This window comes from Oryctolagus cuniculus, chromosome 4, assembly GCF_964237555.1.
Source record: "Oryctolagus cuniculus chromosome 4, mOryCun1.1, whole genome shotgun sequence".
Classification (NCBI taxonomy): domain Eukaryota; kingdom Metazoa; phylum Chordata; class Mammalia; order Lagomorpha; family Leporidae; genus Oryctolagus; species Oryctolagus cuniculus.
In genome coordinates this window covers 42,904,250-42,922,057 of record NC_091435.1, presented here as the reverse complement: position 1 = coordinate 42,922,057, position 17,808 = coordinate 42,904,250, and the positions used below count along the sequence as shown (strand labels likewise).

Here is a 17,808-nt window from a genome sequence, read left to right as displayed (position 1 = left end):
CAAAATGAAAGTATTCCTTGTCAATGAATGGCCCTATCTTTATGCAGTTCCTCCATTTAATGCATTACAGTTATACATTTCATTTTATTAGGGGAGGCCACCCGCAAGCACAGAAGTCTACCATTACTTTCACTTATATTTATTAATCTAGAAGATCTTCATCTATGTGATTATCTCTTTACGTTAAGGATGACATCCTGTGGAACCAACTGGAAATCTCCTATTGATTCTGTCTTCCACAGATAAAAGATTTGGAAAGCAGCAGAAAATGAAAAAGGGTTTCTATGTAACATTCATTTTTCTATTAAGGTAAAACTTAAATGTTTTATAAAATAACTCACAGCAAGGAGGCTTTATTTATTATGTCAGAAATAAAGGATATAAATTACTTTTACCCATTTAAAATGATAGATATGCAGAATAATTCTACAATGAGGCACACAGGTACACTGCGTGGAGTACTTTATCATACTTTATATCCATTTTTCATTAAATAATAAATTATGTAATATGCTCTTCACAAATGGTATTAAAATAATTAAGAAACATAATTTAGAACTGCTATATAGATTATGAAACAACTTTTGGTGGAAAATTACAATCTTTTTTTATAAATTATCTCTTACCTGCACTCCCAAAATACAGGTATATCTGAAAGTTGTAACTCTTACGGAGATACTACATCTCAGAGTCGCCAGTTACTAAATATATTTGGAGAATAGACTAACTTGTTTACTGTTAATTTATTTAGGTTTGAATGAGTTCCTTAATTCGGACTATCAGGCACCACTAAGGGCACTGGGAGGCACAATTATTGTAATGATATCCTGAAACATGAAGAGATTAACAGGCAGTCTAATTGAGGTCATTTTTCTTGACAGGGAACTAAATTAAGTAAACAGAATTTCCTTTCAAGAACAAAGCATCTCTTCCTTTGTTTAAAGACTACATAAAATGTGTAATATTTAAATAATACAAATATGTTTTTCTTAAGCATACATGTTTGTGACATTTCATAGTAATTCAGTTCAAATTGCACAACATCAACACTTAAAATTCAAACTTAACTATAAGTAAGAGTTTTGTAAAATAAAAAGTCAGGTTTTTAAAAAGACATAGTAATATAAAAATATGAGTATTTCAGGATCTACTGTACTATTTTAAATGATATAAAAATGAGGGAAGTAATCAACTATGTAATACCTTACTATTCAGAAAGAAAGTTTTTATCTGCTATACAAAAGTATTGCTGAAAACAGAGACAAAATCAATATAAACTTAGTTGTTTAAGAAAAAAAGAGTAACGCTGATTAAGAGAGCAAAACTATTTTACTTTATATACTATCATATAAAAGTGTTCAGTGAATCCAGAACAGGGCCAAAGAAGCCACTAAGATACAAAGATGACAGAACAGCACCACCTAGTTCTCTCTATAAAAGCTTCCACGAATATATGCATCTCTGACTTTGCAAAAGGAGATATATTTTCACAATAAATCATTTAGGACAAAAACGGCACTCCAGCAAATTATCACCTATAACACAGTAGTTACGGGAATTGCTTTAATTTTAAAGTTTCTTTAAAAAAAAAGAAAACAACATTAAAGATAATGGGAAATCAGAGAATTTTCTATGTGTTTGCACTGTTGGACATACTCTAATAAATAAGTCTCTAAATAGAGTAATTATCCATGCTATACCATTTCCATTATGATTTCCAAACTGCATTTCAAAAATTGAACAGAATTACCTTATCTACTACGGTATCATCTATTCCAGGAAATCCACTACCCAGTGAGTAACGATATTCAAAAACATCATACAATATCAGTTAGAAATGACATTGTGCCTACCTTGGGGTCTTCAACGTTAAATGGTAAAAGAAGTGATATAATGATGCCAAGAATAATTGTAGCCCACTCACATGATTTTGCATTTTTCTCCAATGTTTTAAATAATTGCATATAAAATTCATTGCATTTTTTAAAGTCCTTAAATGGCTTCCTCCTCTATCCGCCTGCTTTATGTGCCAGGTGATTAATATTTCAATCATATTCAGAGCAGACTGAACAGAAAGAAAGATTTCAGGAACCTTTAATCACACTCTCAAAAAATGACATTACAGCATTACCAGTTTTAATCAAGTGCAATGTATTGTAATATAAACAAGGGACGGAGTTTTAATATATATGACACTGTACAAGGAGCATTGTTTCTAGATAGGACACTTTAAAAATGTTTTCCCTGAGGCATCAGCAGCTCCTTAAATGACTGTCACTGGTAACATCAGAACTGCTCAAGCAGAACTCCAGCTCTAAAAAACTAAATATGGTTGCTCGTTACATAGATTCTTCTCACAGACCTCTTCTCCTCTACATTTCCTCTGCTGACCTGGTCATCTACTCTTCTGGCCCAATGGGCCTTTAGGAAATTAAATGAATCATCCTCTTGAACAAATCAGTTAGAATAGAGCATGCTTGAATATTTCTTGTTCAGTTGTCAGCTTCTTTCAAGTTGTACTAATAAATAAAAAAGAAGAAGAAGATACTGGCATCATACTGAGAATGTTTTCAGAATAAGGGAGTGATGGAAAGGAGAGCTGTTGAATCCAACCTTAAATAAAAAAATGCTAAAAGCCCAGTGAGGTTATTGCCTTGTTGTTAAATCAGTGATCTTGCAGCCTCATTGATATATTCACATTTTATTGCCATTGAAATGACATTACTATGAAATGGAGCTATTTTTAATTAGAAAAAAGAAGTCAAGTGTTACATATTTTGATTTTTTTTTTATGTGTCTACCACCAGATTGTAAGCTTCAAAAGGGTAGAGGTTGTGTTTGTCTTATTTCCTTGTGTATCCAGCATTTACAGCACTGCTTTCAAATACACAATTGTTGAAAGGTGAATCAATGAATAAATGAGTTATACTTAAGAAAACCAAAAGGTATGAGGAACAAAAGAATCATGGAAATTTTTACACACATATTAAGTGCACAGAAAAAATGAAATCCGACTCAAAATTTGAGAAACAAATCCAGTCCACTTCCTAGTAATAAAACTGACGAACAGAACAACAATTCCCTAAGTCTCCAGAGTTGATCTATGTATGTAATTTTGTGAGAAAAATATGTATGCCAAACTCAGACTGATGGTTACAAAATTGATTTATAAAGCTCATTGGTAGAGAAAGAAAAGCTATGAAACTTACATAGGTACATACATAAGAATCTATAACATAAAGAGAATATATAAAAATCTCTGTATATATATATAAAAACTTTAAGCAATGAATAATACTTAAGATGTTATCAAAAATGTCTTAAGAACATGTGATCAGGGTGGGTGTTGGGTACAGCAGTTGCTTGGAATGTACCCTATAGCCAGAGGCTTGGATTTGAACCCCAGCACCACTTCTAATCCCAGCTTCCTGCTAAGGCATCCTGGAGAACAGAGGTAATAGCTCAAGTACTTGGATCCCTATCACTTATGTGGGAGACCACCTGAGCATCTGGCTTCTGCCTGGCCCATTCTGATACTTGGTGAGTGACTCAGAGAATGGAAAATCTCTACTTCTCTTTCCTCTTCCTCTCCGCAAACCACCGCTCCCTTTTCAAAAAAAAAGTAAAATTTTTTTGAGGAAAGGTTTATTGTAGGGTGGGGGAAGCACATCAGGAAAAGTCCATTTAAAAAAAAAAAAACACAACACATTGTTACATGGAAAGGTATAAGAAAGATGCCATTGCTGTAGTTTGCAGCCATCCATAAGACTTCTACAAGACATGGCCAAAAATGGATATGGTTCCAAATTCACAATCAACAGATTAGAAAATCAAGCTGCAAGAGGAGTAACTTGGTCAAAGCTTCTACAACAGTAGCATGGGTTAGATGAGAACTTAAGTCTCTTCATTCTCCTCATATGTCTTCTTGCTGCAAAACACTTCCAAAAAATCAAGTCTTAAATATTGCAACAGCATCTCCTCCCTTTACCTAATGGTACACTGCCATACATTTTAGTATATGTGCTTTGTTGGTAGTCTACAGTTGCGTGGTCAATAAAATTGGATAAAAATACATAATTTAAAGTAAATCTGACTTCAGTAAACTCCACTAGGCCTCTAAAAATTATGAACTTATTATCTTGCTAACATATACATAGCATTTCTATTAATAATAAACAAAGGAGGGCCGGCGCTGCGGCTCACTTGGCTAATCCTCCGCCTGTGGCACCAGCACCCTGGGTTCTAGTCCCGGTTGTGGCGCCGGATTCTGTTCCGGCTGCTCCTCTTCCAGTCCAGCTCTCTGCTGTGGCCCGGGAAGGCAGTGGAGGATGCCCCAGGTCCTTGGGCCCTGTACACACATGGGAGACCAGGAGGAAGCACCTGGCTTCTGGCTTCAGATTGGTGCAGTGCATCGGCTGCAATGCAGCGGCTGTAGCGGCCACCTGGGGGGTGAACCAACGGAAAAAGGAAGACCTTTCTCTGTCTCTTTCTCTCTCACTGTCTAACTTTACCTGTCAAAAAAATAATAATAATAAACAAAGGAGAAAGCAAACCAATGCACATGAAACTATCTGCTATAAATTTTAGTTGACTTTTGGAAATGTGTTTGTAAATGTTATCTGACACAAAACTCTTTAAAGCTAATTAACACCTTATTCTATAAAGAAAACAAATTTTCACAATATTCTTTAAATGAATACTATGGAGATTGTTTTTAGTTTGGCAATTCCAGATAAGAATGTTGGTCTGCAGTGCTTTATTGTTCAAAGTAGAAGATAAAGGTCCCTCCTAGTTAAGAAAAAAAAAAAAAAAATGTTCTTTTAGTGAGGCACAGAGACAGCCCAGGAGGGAGAGAGAGAGTTTGCATCAGTTTGTTCACTCTTGAAATGCCAGAGCTGGGCTGGGGCTGAAGCCAGGATCCAGGCAATCAACCCAGGTCTCCCACATGTGTGGCAGAAACACAATTAGTTGAGCCATCACAGTTGTGTCCCATTGTGAGCCTTAGCAGGGAGCTGAAGTGAAGAGCTGGAGCTGGGAATCAAACTCAGGCTCAAATGGCAGGTTGCATGCATCTCCACCTCCATGCTAAATGCCTACTTCCCTTCCTTCTTATATTGTACTGAAATTCTATTGCTGAGTGGATCATTATGACTGAAAGTGTTGAGACATATGAAGGTTAACTCCGCTTCACATTTCAGTATTTCAGATGCTATGTGATTATACATTTAAAAAAAGATTAAAATGCATGTCCTACTTAACTACAGATTGATAGGAATGTCTTCAAAATAATGAATAAAAATCAGGAATGTCCTAAAATAATTTTTCGTGAAAAGTCAACAAAAGTTGCTTCCCCAATGACCTTCCCTTCTCATGAGCCACTCTCTTCCCAGTCTATCTGCACAATCCAAACGGAAGCCGCATTCGAGACAAGACTGAGTTTTTTCTTCTGCATCACACAGACATGCATGATTTAATATAAAGCAAGACCAAAGTACTAACAAAAGTTATGGGAGAATTTAATTCTTTATATCAACTCTATCAAGTGGCCATAACCCTTAATAAATTGAGCAGTTTAACCTGCTCTGGATACGTATTTGCTGAAAGTACGTTTCCCCGTGAGGATGACAAAGTGATGCCTGCACCTGGAGTCAGGTGAATCTTAAGTTAGTCTAGTTAATAAAACCTTTTCTAGTGTTGAAAGTCAAGAAGCAGTCAAAAATCCAAGAAGCATCAGGGAAATCGATCTTTAAAATGTGAAGAAAAACTGTATGACTTTTAAGAAAAGCTACACTTTACAGGGACATTTTAGAAAAAGCATTCTTAAAATATTTTATGAAGAAATACAGTCTGTTTAAATTTAAAGTCCTTTTCTGGCCTTGATGTTTGACTCCCAATAACCATATTTAAATTCTCTTCAAAAAGTAATTAATATTCTCATCCTACCTCCTCTGTCTTTCAAATGCAAAAAGAGAAATAAATCAAATCCAGCCACAGCAAACATGTGTCCTCCCTTGTAGACATATGACTAAGCATTAAGAAAAACAAACAAAACAATATTTCGGATTTTTTTTAAAGGCCTTTCAAATAAAATAGAATCTCCCTCAGTTAACTGGGAGGAATGCACCCTGAATTTTTATGTCAGGGACTAATCAGGAAACTTCTCTGTGGCTTGGCAGTAACAAAAGCAGGTCAGTCCGTACTCATAATCTGGCGGATCAAGGTCAGCTGGTAATTCCTCCTTGTTTATACATTTATCCGAAAATGTCAGCTACTCCAAGCAGAACAAAGCGATGATGTGCCTTCACGTGCAACCAAATCATTATCCAGAATATTGTGGGGCTAGACATAGAATTCTTTAGTAGGTAGCAAAAAAGATCAAGAGTTAACAGACTTAAAGAAAACAGGAAGGTGCAAAGCTTTTTAACAAATGTTTTTAGTGCAAATTTGAAGTGACTGTCACGTCACTTTTGTGAAGTACATAATCACTTAGAATCCTCTGTGTTTCTTAGTATTCATTTTTATCTTCTCTCCATATATTACGTACAAAGGAAAAGTCACTGAAAATATCTATTCCATCTAGAATATTGTACTGGCATTTTGGTAATTATAACATAAATACTTAGATATCATTTGGATTCAAAGAATAGTGTCAAGATTAAATGTATTGGAAGGGAACTAGCCAATCAGTGGAATGAAAATATCTAAAAAAGGACATAGACCACATGGGCAATGAGGCACCTGAAATAAAGAGTAACACTTCTGACTGTGCACCCTACGAGAGCTGACGGGTAAATGTGTAACCTTCAGCATACTAAAATTAAAATATACAAAATACATAGATCATAAATAGATGAAATGCTTAGGCTTCTCATGAACCAAAAAGACATAAATGCTTAAAATAATCAATGCACAGGGCAAGTGGCATCTTACATCAGATTCTGATTGTAAGGGTTCCAGGCAAGGACAGCACTTTAAGCTACCACTAATAATAGTACAGCTTCAGAAACTAAGTAGTTGTGCTGAATTACAAGATAAAAATTATTTAAAATAGTTACTTTCTTAATTTATAAAATGCTTTTCATTGTCAGTAGCCCTAAATAAAAGAATTATATTTACAAATTAAACCAAAATTTTCTAATCGAACAAAACAGAGGAATGCAGGTTATTCAAAGGTTACAATTAATATAAGTGCATTCTCAAACCTTGTAATGTAGGAAAATATCCTTATAAGTGATAACATGTACAAAATGAGCCAATTCTTCTAGCACCTTCCACAGAGAAAGTTTTTTTTTTTAAAAATAACTGTCTAACTCTCTTGAGTTCAATGTTCCTCTATATTTTCACAGTTGTTTAAATTGCATCCCAAACAACATAATAAATAAAATACAAATAAAATAATAAAATAAAAATAAAAACAAAAACCTGAAAATATAATATCTCAAATTGACAATGCACTGACATTTGGCAGTCCATGAAGACTGCAGGCAATTAATACTATCTAAAATTCCATAGCCCAAAATAATAAGCAGCCAAACTTCAAGAACTCACCATAGTGAAATGTGTTAATGGGCTAGTTAGGGAATAGAGTATTGACATTGGAACAATTTCTGATTCTTCTTTTTGTTTGGTCGAGTGAAAGGAACAATCCCTATTCAGGGTAAGGGATACACATTTTCACTCATTATTTTAGTTGATTCCCAGAGCAAAGAACTATTTAGAAATAACAGATACTGTATTATGTATCACAATGGAGAATTTACTTCTGCCTTGGCAGAGTAACTAGTAAGTGCAGAATGCAAGTAAAAGCTTGCTATACTGGAGTCATAGATATATAATTGCCTTTAGAAACATCCTTCTCTGAATACCACCTACACATTAACACATGACAGTGAACTTACAGCTAGACCCCTGTTCTATCCCACATGATCCCTGAAAAGGCTTTGCAATGAGGCCACGTGCATAATTAAGGCACACTGAATATCACAGTACATGTAACAAACTACGGTATTATGAATCCTTAGGGGAACCTCATAGAACTAATACATTTTCCAAAGAAAGCTGCACATGAGTGCAGGGAGACTAAATGCTAATTAGATCCTCTCAGTGAAAGCTATAGAAAAGTTGATTCTTGAATCCTGAAGTTGGACATAGAATGGAACATTTGTGTACAGAAAGACTGAAGAGGGGGAAAAAGGAGCTTGACGTAAAAGCCCTTCAATAGGTGATTTACACAATCGTGAGAAAATAAATGAAACAAAATAAAAATATATCAGTGGGAGAATCCCCACCTTCCTGAAGGGGTTAAGGATGAGAACTGGTTTCCTATTAGAAAAGGATTATGTAACAACAGAGGGAAATACTCACCCTAGCATATGCTAATTTAGTTGGCTTTGCCAGGCATTTATGTGTGTGTTTGGCTGGCTGACTCACATTCCTCCTCTCCTCTCTTTGCCATTTTTATTAGGAGACTAGGGAGGTGGAACTCTCAAAAAAAAAAAAAAAAAAAGCAGTAATAACAATAACAAAAACAACTATACCCACATAGTAGGAGACTTTTCCTTACAAAACACATAGGTATGCACCTTGGGGGCAGAAAGGAAAAACTGCCCAACCTGTACATACTCAGTACACACTGTTCAGTCAAACTCCCTTTCTTTATTCTTCATTCCCCATTAACTTTTTTAATGGGTCTTTCAGGACCATCACATGGTTGGGGACTGGTAGGGGGCTAGGGGAAGAGGGGATATTATATTCCTGGAGAGTATAAAGGAAGCTGAGTTACTATTCAGTCTGGAGCACCAAAAATAGAGAGCAGTAAGGGAAAGGCAATTCAAGAAGAGGTTCACTATCCATCTTTTATTTGATTTTAAGTATAAATATTTTAATTTGTAATCCATTATCTCTGATTTCCACCTAAGACTACCATTTCAGATTGAAAAACATGATATTAAAGCTATGAGAATTAACAGAAAGTATAGGTGTCAGGGACATTTTCCCCTGGGGTGGGAGGGGGAGGATGCACAGAGTATGAATTTAAGAAAGTAAAAACATACTTCACACACTATACATGTTAGGCCTTGATGTTTAAGTAAGCATTAGGGGGAGAATCTGCATTTTTAAATAGAATTTTAACCCAGGAGTTAAAAATATTTCTTTAACAAGAACAAAGTAATTGGCTTTATAAATTACACTGATTTAATGTAACAGCGATACACTTAGCAGTCGGCAGCACATCCATGTCAGGAAAGGTGCTTTCTCACACCATTCCCAAGGACAACTTTATATAAACAACGCCCCCTTACTGTAAATTAACTATCACACAAATATATAAAACAACTGGGTACTCAACCTCTAAAAGGACTCTGGTTTGCTCACAAGGCAAAATTAAATTACTCGCACTATTTGATCCCACTTAGCTATAAAATAAAGACTTTATGGTCCTCAATGCAAAAGAAGGTTTTAGTTTTATTTTCTCAGCAGTTTCTATGACGTCAGTATCCAGCACTCAGAATACCCAAACTAACGCAATGACCAGGCAGGGGCTTCCTTGTCAGCACTGAAGCTGCTGACAGATAACAAATATTTAAATGAAAACTATTTGCTGACTCAGAAAGAGTTATCCCCAATGTTGAATAATGATCATGTTAATATTTATTTCAAAGACTTCTAAAGTATGATGTTAATAATTAATAACCAGCTCTCTCTCTCTCTCTTTCTCTGGCTGATCTACATCTGCAGTCCTGTATTTATCTATTCAGGTAAGAGTAGATTCTCATCACTCAGTTTCACAACCACAAAAGGAGATCCACTATAAATGCTAAATCTATTGCAATTTCTGAAATTGTAAACCTTTTGTGTGTTATTAAGGACAAGAGTTAATCATTGTTAATTATAAAAAATCCATTCTAAAAATGTACTTGCTAGCTTCATTAAAAGGGTAAAAGAAAATAAAGAATGCAAAATTAAAAAAAAGAAAAACCTTCTAATTTATCCTTCTCAATTCACCCTTAAAGCCCCAAATTCAGATTACTCACGAAAAGATGTCCTTCAGCCTTAAAATAATTGGATATTTTGAACATGTATATACTTGCACATATAGATATTTGTGAGGGAAGCATATTTCTTTTCTCCACAATGATATCTCTGACTTCAGTATTCGTATTTAACAAATTCCAAATTGGGCAGAATATTTACTTCCCTAATTTTTAAATAGACCACACACTTCTGAATGATAGCAATTTATTATTTGTTTAAGGAAACCCACAGAACACATTAACAGGACCAACTGGGCTCATTCTTCGAATAAAAATCAATATCCATAATCGGTTCCATTATTTTGTTCTGTAGCAATGGAATCAAAACAAACACAGCTACATTCGTTACTGTTTCCCCATAGATTTTCATCATAGGCTGTGAATAAGAAGGGGCCCATGACTCTTGAGTTTTTAAAAGGAACCTAATATGATGATTTTGCCTGTGATAATATTTTTCAGAGAAGAACCATCATCTACTGATGAGACTTAACACAAATTCCACTTAATAGCGCAAAACAAACTATCTGAACATGGTCTGAACAGTTAATTCCTACTCCTTTTAAAAATGCCCTATTCTCATAATCCAGAAAATGCTCAGACCAAGGAACTGACTCCTGGCTCCCTAATGGAAGAGAAAGACAACAGAGTACTTCCTAGGACAATAGTTATTAGATCCAATACATGTAAACAATTTGTAGAAATCCTACTTAACTTCATTAATGGTCTCAACGTTCCTGATAGTTTGCAAGGAAATAAAATGTTCGCCATTCATGTGAGGAAAATGCTGATAATTTTACTGGTACGTATTTATTAATCTCTAAGCAAAATATATGTTCTCGCCTTTGTTTTTTTCATGAGCTCACGTGACTGCAAGCACTCTGCATTATTTCTGGTTATAAAAAGCTACAGGATGTTTCAGGTCTACTACAAGCTATGAAAAGACTTCCATTTCACTCTCCTGCCACATGACTGCTTTCCTGTGTGTCTGTGAGGCTGCAGAGCACATTAGGCCCTAGATGCCATTTGCATCATCACACAGCAGGGGGCTTCAGCTGCGGAAGCTCTAGGTTAATCCTCACCCACCACTTTACACAAGAAAGTTGCAGAAGATGCCTTTTTTGATACTACAGAACTACACTCCAAAAATGCTTGACATTTTCAAATAAAATGTTGGCAGTGAACTTGTCCTTTTAAATTTCTAGGTTAAATCAATAAATTTAAATTATGTCCTTCGTTTTTGCATGGAAGGAGTTTATGATGTAATCAAATGTAAAGTATCTCAGATTTTAATCATGAAAAAGAAAAAATGGGTAGGGAAACATATTAAGAATGACTAATCAGACTGAATTCATTTAAGGATGTATATCAAGAACTATTTATATTAAGTTTTTTTCTATAGGAAATCAGTTTCATAAACCATTTAGACCTACAAGACTTCAAAATTAGCTTGTTTATATGGCCTAACAAAGTATGAGTGATGATATCTTATGAAAAGACCACTTGACTCTGTAAGAACTAATCAGGGCTTAACTAAAAAATATTACTCCATCCAATTTGATTTATTATTCATCAACTAGAATAAGAGCGAGAAATTGCACAAATTAACATAAGGCTCTGGGACTGCCCACAGGAAGCTTGTGTTTAGTCACAAATGGACACTGGAGCTGTAAAGGGCTTCAACAAAGGGCTTCGGAGTTCAGATTAGGAATTCTGCTTCTTTTGTGATTTTTCCTCTCACTGCTTCCTTAACTCCTCAGGCAGCTGTTACAGAAAGGGATTTAATGAAGTCCATGAAAATGAGGGCCCTTTCTCAACTATCACAGAACACATGCCAACACGATCAAATGCAACATCAACATGCTAGAAAGCCTGTGTTATACTCCTAATGAACCCTCAGATCCTTCATGATAAATAAATTTTACTTGTCTGGGTCATTTCATATCTTACAGAGAGCTTATTTTCAACAGAAAACTGATGTTATTTGATGTTGATTCCAGGACACTTTCGAATGCATGCTTAGGATGTCTTCCAACATTTTTGAAGTTCCATTTTTGCTCTTAAAAGTGATTTCAGTGACTGTATTTCCTTAAAGAATGTGATATCTTGCTATTTAAATGCAGGACAAATAGTTTGGACTTATCTGATCTTCTAGGGCAGTATATCATAGAAATCATCTCAGCTGATACTTAGTTTTATCACAGTATATCCCCGGCGTTTTAATAGTTATAGAAATGGGAAAAAGACAATGAGTTAACCTTCCACATCCTGATAAAAATTAGTCCAATATCTCCTTAGGCTTACAAGCAGGTTTTCTTATTATTAATTGTCTGATTCTTGACTGTTTTAGTCATAGTCATTGGCTCTTAAACACAGACGACAGTTTTCAAAGTTTCTATTCATCAAAAAAGGGAGGAGTGGTGAACTATATTCCAAGTACTGCATTCAGCATAAAAAATGAGCTTGACAAAACCCGAGTTATTACATGCAGAGGTATAAGGCATAAGGTATTGTACTAGGGTACACATTACATTGTGCTTTCTAAAAATGGTGTACTTCATGACTCATACTGAGGGATAAGTAACTTGTATGGCTAACTGAGCTTTACTTCGAAGATCTTTCTTAGAAATATAGCAAATCTTTAATCAGAATATCCTATGACAAAAATACTAATTCCCTGGCATTTGTGTTGGCTGTGTGAGTATGTGTATGTGTGTGTATGCATGTGTGTATAATAAGACCAAACTACAAAAATAATGTAAGGTTCTGAACAAAATTAGATTTCTCTATATAGGTTTATTATCCATTATATTTTTCCTTTTTTTTTTTTTTTTGCCTTTTCCAGGATTGTTGCTGTGCTACACAGGACATTCTGCATCTTTGCACTGTACCTTCAGGCATGGAAAAGGGTACAGCTTTAGCAAAGGGAAGCAACTGAACTGCATCTATGCGACAGCCAAGAGAGGTCTTAGTTACAGGTGGAAAGCTTTCGTACTGCTCATTCTAGAGAAATGCTTTTCTCTAATATGTCCCCTGCCCTTACTCCAGAATCCTGTTGTTCATTTCTAGTTGGGGAAAAATAAGAAACGGTATCTCATAGCTTACCACTGAATCAAATTTTGTTATCTAAGTTGTCTTCATCCCAAGTTATACTCTGGTTAGAAACAAATGTTAGGTCAGAAACATTTGCTTATTTTCTTACTATCCATTTCCCAAAAACTCATTGAGGCCAAACTGGTAGATGTGATAGAACTGATGTAAGCTTTTTTTTTTTTTTTTTAACAGAAACTCATTTTATCATTGACTCAGTTCTCATCGCCGACTTATCACTCTACATATGAACAAGCCAGAAAATTGATTTTGCATCCCAGAAAAGGTAAAAAAAATTGGTGACAACGTAAAATATAAAATTAAACACAGAAATAGGGAGAAGATGTGTTCGAATGAGCCGCCTGGTACAGAATAGTGCATATTTTAAGAAAGAGAACAACGGTACATAAATTGATTAGTATTACTTATGTGACAAAATACCACTACAGTATTGACAGAACTACAAATAAGAAGCTATTGACTATAACATTTGCCTAGTCATAACTACTAGGAGGCAGAGCAGACTCCCTCTAGCAAAAAGCTAGTTCTACGACCCTTCTTTCACTGCACATAGCAATACCTGCTAAGTATTTAATCTGTGCCTAGCAAATAAAACGCTTAGATTTTATAATCTAGCCAAGTCCTGATGAAAAGGTAGGGTGATGGGAGAAGAATAAATCTGCACCCCAAAGCAGTGTTCTCAGCAAGACTAAAACAAGGAAGGCATGAGCAATTTGTCTGAGCAAGAACTGACAATATCAACAAAGTGTGATGTGTCAGTGAAGCAGTGTTTGATAAATGTGAGGCAGCCATACACATGAGAAGACAATCCAATGGCTCCTTGCACCCCCCTTCTTTTTTTTCAATCATATTCTCTAAGTGTATTAATATGGCTTGATCTAAGATGTTCATGAGTCCACAGACATGACTGGACTGGTGCTCTTGCACTGGATGCTGTGCAGGACACTTATTTATTTCTTTATTTGGACCTGATGCTAGTGCTGCTTCTGGTTGCAGTGGTGCATTTTCCCTGCCATACTCACACCCCATCCCTCCCCCTCCTCCCTCCAGGCTGCTGTGAAAAGCAGCACTGTCTTAATCATTGGTTTACATACTCAATAAAAGAAACCCATGCCCTGAATGCTGCTGATGGAATGTCTCCTAGTAAAGAAAGAATAAATCCTCTTCCAAGCTGAGAGAGAGGCACCAGCAGTTATTTTGCAGTGCACTGAATAGACAATTCACAGAGAAATGTTGAAGGAAGAGAGGAGGCGACCCCCAAGTACAGTGCGTGGCCCACATGCTCTTTAATAAATAATCTCGCACCAGCCCAGCAGTGTGTGCAATGACCGGCCAGGGCAGCACACACAGATTGGCAGGGAAAACACATCCAGCGGTGTCGAATTTTCATTGCAATCACCAAATTAACTGATTTCCCCACATCACACTCCCCCTACCCAGCGCAAGCCGGCGCGCGCACGCGCGCTCACACACACACACACACACACACACAGCAGAGCTGAGAAATGCAAGTTCCTGAGAGGTGAACCAGGGTCTCTGGGAGGATGTTTCAGCACGGATTAGAAATCCAAGTAATGTGTCAGCCACCCGGGTTACTTAGGCGAGGGTGGGGGTGTGCGCGATGGGAAATGGGACGAGGCGGCGTCAGCAGGGAGAATGTGTGCTGTCTGCCTTCTCGGGAATTCTGGCACCTGACATCTGAAATTTACATCCAACGTAAAATACACAAGATCGCTGCAAAATATTACAGGAAATCATCTTTGCCAGGTCCGTGCGCGAATTCAGGAAAATTCTGCCCCATCATCTCTTCTTTTGCATTCATAAATATGCACAAAATAAAATGCGGTCCCCAGTCTGGCTCCCGGAGGACGGTCGGAGGGAGGATGCATTCCAAGAACTTGCTGAAAGATGGTTCATTGACCTCATTTAAATCCTCCAAAGGCCGATTGGGTTTTGCACGCCTGTGGGTCTACGTGTATCTTACTTTCAGATCCTTTTACCCAGGGACAAATTCATTTGATCAACTTATTTCTCCTACGAATATCCAAACGATGACAGAAGGTGAGAGGTGGGCAAAGGTTTATCGGGAAATCAAGACTCATCTAGCTTTCAAAAAAAAAAAAATTCTTTTGCCTTCTATCGTCCATCATTCCACATCCATCCTCTCCATCTCTCACGCTCCAGCCACATCCCTATACTACTCTCTTCAAAGCAGCCTCTGTCCACCCAGCCCTAGCACGCCGCCTTTGCCTCCTCCACCACCCCAAAGTGCCTTGGCCCCATGCGCTCCTACTCCAGGCACTGCTATGTATTTCATAATCAGCATCGGCCTCCGGATCCACGCGGCCCCCTCCTCTCCCTTTTCCAAAAGAGACAGTCTGGGGAGAAAGTGAACCCCGATTCCCCGACCACCCTGCGGGATTTGCACCGCAACACTGTTGTGTGCGGTTTCCCTCCACTGCGGTCTCAGGGGTTCTTAACATTGCACGTGAAAGGATAATATTAATTATGGAAAGAAGCGGCGGAGAGCGGATGGAGAGGGGAAAGCAGCTCAGACAAAATCCCTTAGCAGTAAAGTAACTGCTGGAGAACATTTCTTTGCTTTCAGGAAAAAAAAAAAAAAATGAAAACGACACAGACTGAATAATAAGTCGATGTGTTCATAAAGTCGGTTTGGGTCTTTTAATTTTTCGCTGCTCTCCTCTTCCTCTTATTTCTTGCTTCATTCATTCATTTTTTGCCCCCCCCCTTTTTTTGTATTTTTGTTTCTCTCTCCCTCTCTCTCTCTTTTTGTTTCAATCCCAGACAGAGTCTCCTCTCTCTTCCTAGGTGAATGACACGTCTCACAACACATTCTCCCCCCCCCCCTTCACTCCCCGCCCCGGGGATGTTATTGCAATGCACACGGTGCCGCCGCTGCTGCTGTTCTCACCGTGTCGGTAGCTCGCTCCCAGGCTCTCGCACACTTTTTAAAGACACACGGATATGATGGTGATGGGAAGAAGGGCCCAGGCAAAGGCGACCCGAGAGGTGGGAGGTGGGAGGGAGAGAGGTTAAAGAGATGACAGGAGATGGAGAGGGTCGGTCGGGAGCGTGATGTGGGAGGTGGCTGGTGGGGGTTGGTCGGAGGGTGGGATGCTACGAGGGGCACAAGTTGCCAGCCCCGAGGCGTGGGAGGGGGGCTGCCGGCGGGGAGGGAGTGAGATGAAGCAAGCTCAGGTGAATGGAAAGGCGAAAGGTGCCGCGTGCCGGGGTGACTGCCGGCGAGCAGGGCTGAGCCGGCGCCTGGGCTTCCAGGGGCTGGTGCACGCGGCCGCTGCCCCCTGCCGCACCGGGGAGGAGGGGGAGGGGGCGGCAGCCGCCGGGGACCGGCAGCCTGGGAGGGGGAGAGTGGAAACGCGGGGTGGAATGGGGATGAAGGGGAATGGGCGTGAAGTTGAAGCTCCCCGCGGCGGGGCGGGGATTACCTTGTAGCAGGAGCCCGCAGACGCTGTAGAAGCGGAGAACGGCGCTGCGTTTCCAAATCATGGTCCCTTCTCTAAGGGTCTGGGGCAGGGACGAGGGGGCAAGGAGATGCTGGCGAGCGGGGGCACACGAGTGCAGGGCTCCGCTGGGTTCTGCTCCCGGCCGGCGCCCGCCGGACCCACCGTCCCCGCCGCTGCGGTGTTCGAACCCGCGAACGCGGTTCCGGCGGCAGCAGAAGCGGCAGCGGCAAAGCACCCGCAGAACAGGGTTTCGGTGGGCGAAATAGTTTCTTCTCCTCCTCCTCCTCCTGCTGGTGCTGCTGCTGGTGCAGCCCGCGACAGCCCGTCTGGCAGGCACGGGTCTGGCGCTGGCTTCTCCTCTCGGCGCGCACAGCAAGTCCCAGAGCCCGCCGAGGGCTGCCCGAGCAGGTGGTGCAGGGATGCCGAGGTGTCGGAAAAGGTGCGGGCGAGGGCTGCAAGGAGTGGGTAGGTCACGGACGGGAGGGGCGGGGGAAGAAGGGAAGCTAGCAAGCAGCACCGCCGCTCGCGCCCGGGGTGTCTCGGGGTCCTGGGAGGGGAGGTGGCAGCAGTGGAAGCAGCGCTAGTGGTGGTGGTGGCGGCGGCGGCTCCCGGATGCTCCGGCTGCAGCAGCAGCAGTGGCAGCGGCGGCGGCGGCGGCGGCGGCGGCGGCGGCGGCAGCGGCGGCGGCGGCGGCGGCAGCGGCGGCGGCGGCGGCGGCAGCGGCGGCGGCAGCTCTACCGAGCACCAGACACAAGGGCAAGCTCAGCGCGGCGGAGGCCCCGCCCTCGCCCTGGCCAGGGACAGACACCGCCCCCTGGCCAATGGAAACACACCCGCCCACCGGGACCGGCCAATGAGGGGCTGGGATGGGTGGAGACAAGCGCCGGGAAAAACAAACAGGCTTCTCAAGGACCCTTCGGGCAGGAAGAACTGAAGCCCCCATTCACTCACCGCCCGCAGGTCTCACCTCCTTGGCTGTCGTTCTCGCCGTAACTTGCAGGGAGACAGCCAGCTTCTAGAACCAGTGCTTGGCGCTTGGGAGAACGTTCAGCCAATCGCCACCGCGAGAGGGCGGGGTTAGCCGTGTCCCCAGCAGGTTCTGGAATCCGTGGAGCTTGGGCTAGGTCCTGGGTGCGAAGTTCTTGTTCGCATTTGGACTTCCAGAGCAGATGGTGGCTGCA

General features: G+C 40.0%; 1 protein-coding gene across 4 annotated transcripts in view; it reads right to left on the bottom strand.

Annotated features, from left to right (window-relative positions):
• CADM2 (cell adhesion molecule 2) overlaps positions 1–16,820 on the bottom strand; it is a 1,119,939-nt gene extending 1,103,119 nt beyond the window's left edge. For all 4 annotated transcript variants that reach the window (XM_051859417.2, XM_051859415.2, XM_008267104.4 and 1 more), the window contains exon 1: positions 16,610–16,820. In XM_051859417.2, coding sequence (XP_051715377.1) covers positions 16,610–16,670 — 61 coding nt within the window. In that variant the 5' untranslated portion in view covers positions 16,671–16,820. The remainder of the gene's footprint in view (positions 1–16,609) is intronic.
• Positions 16,821–17,808: the final 988 nt, after the last annotated feature.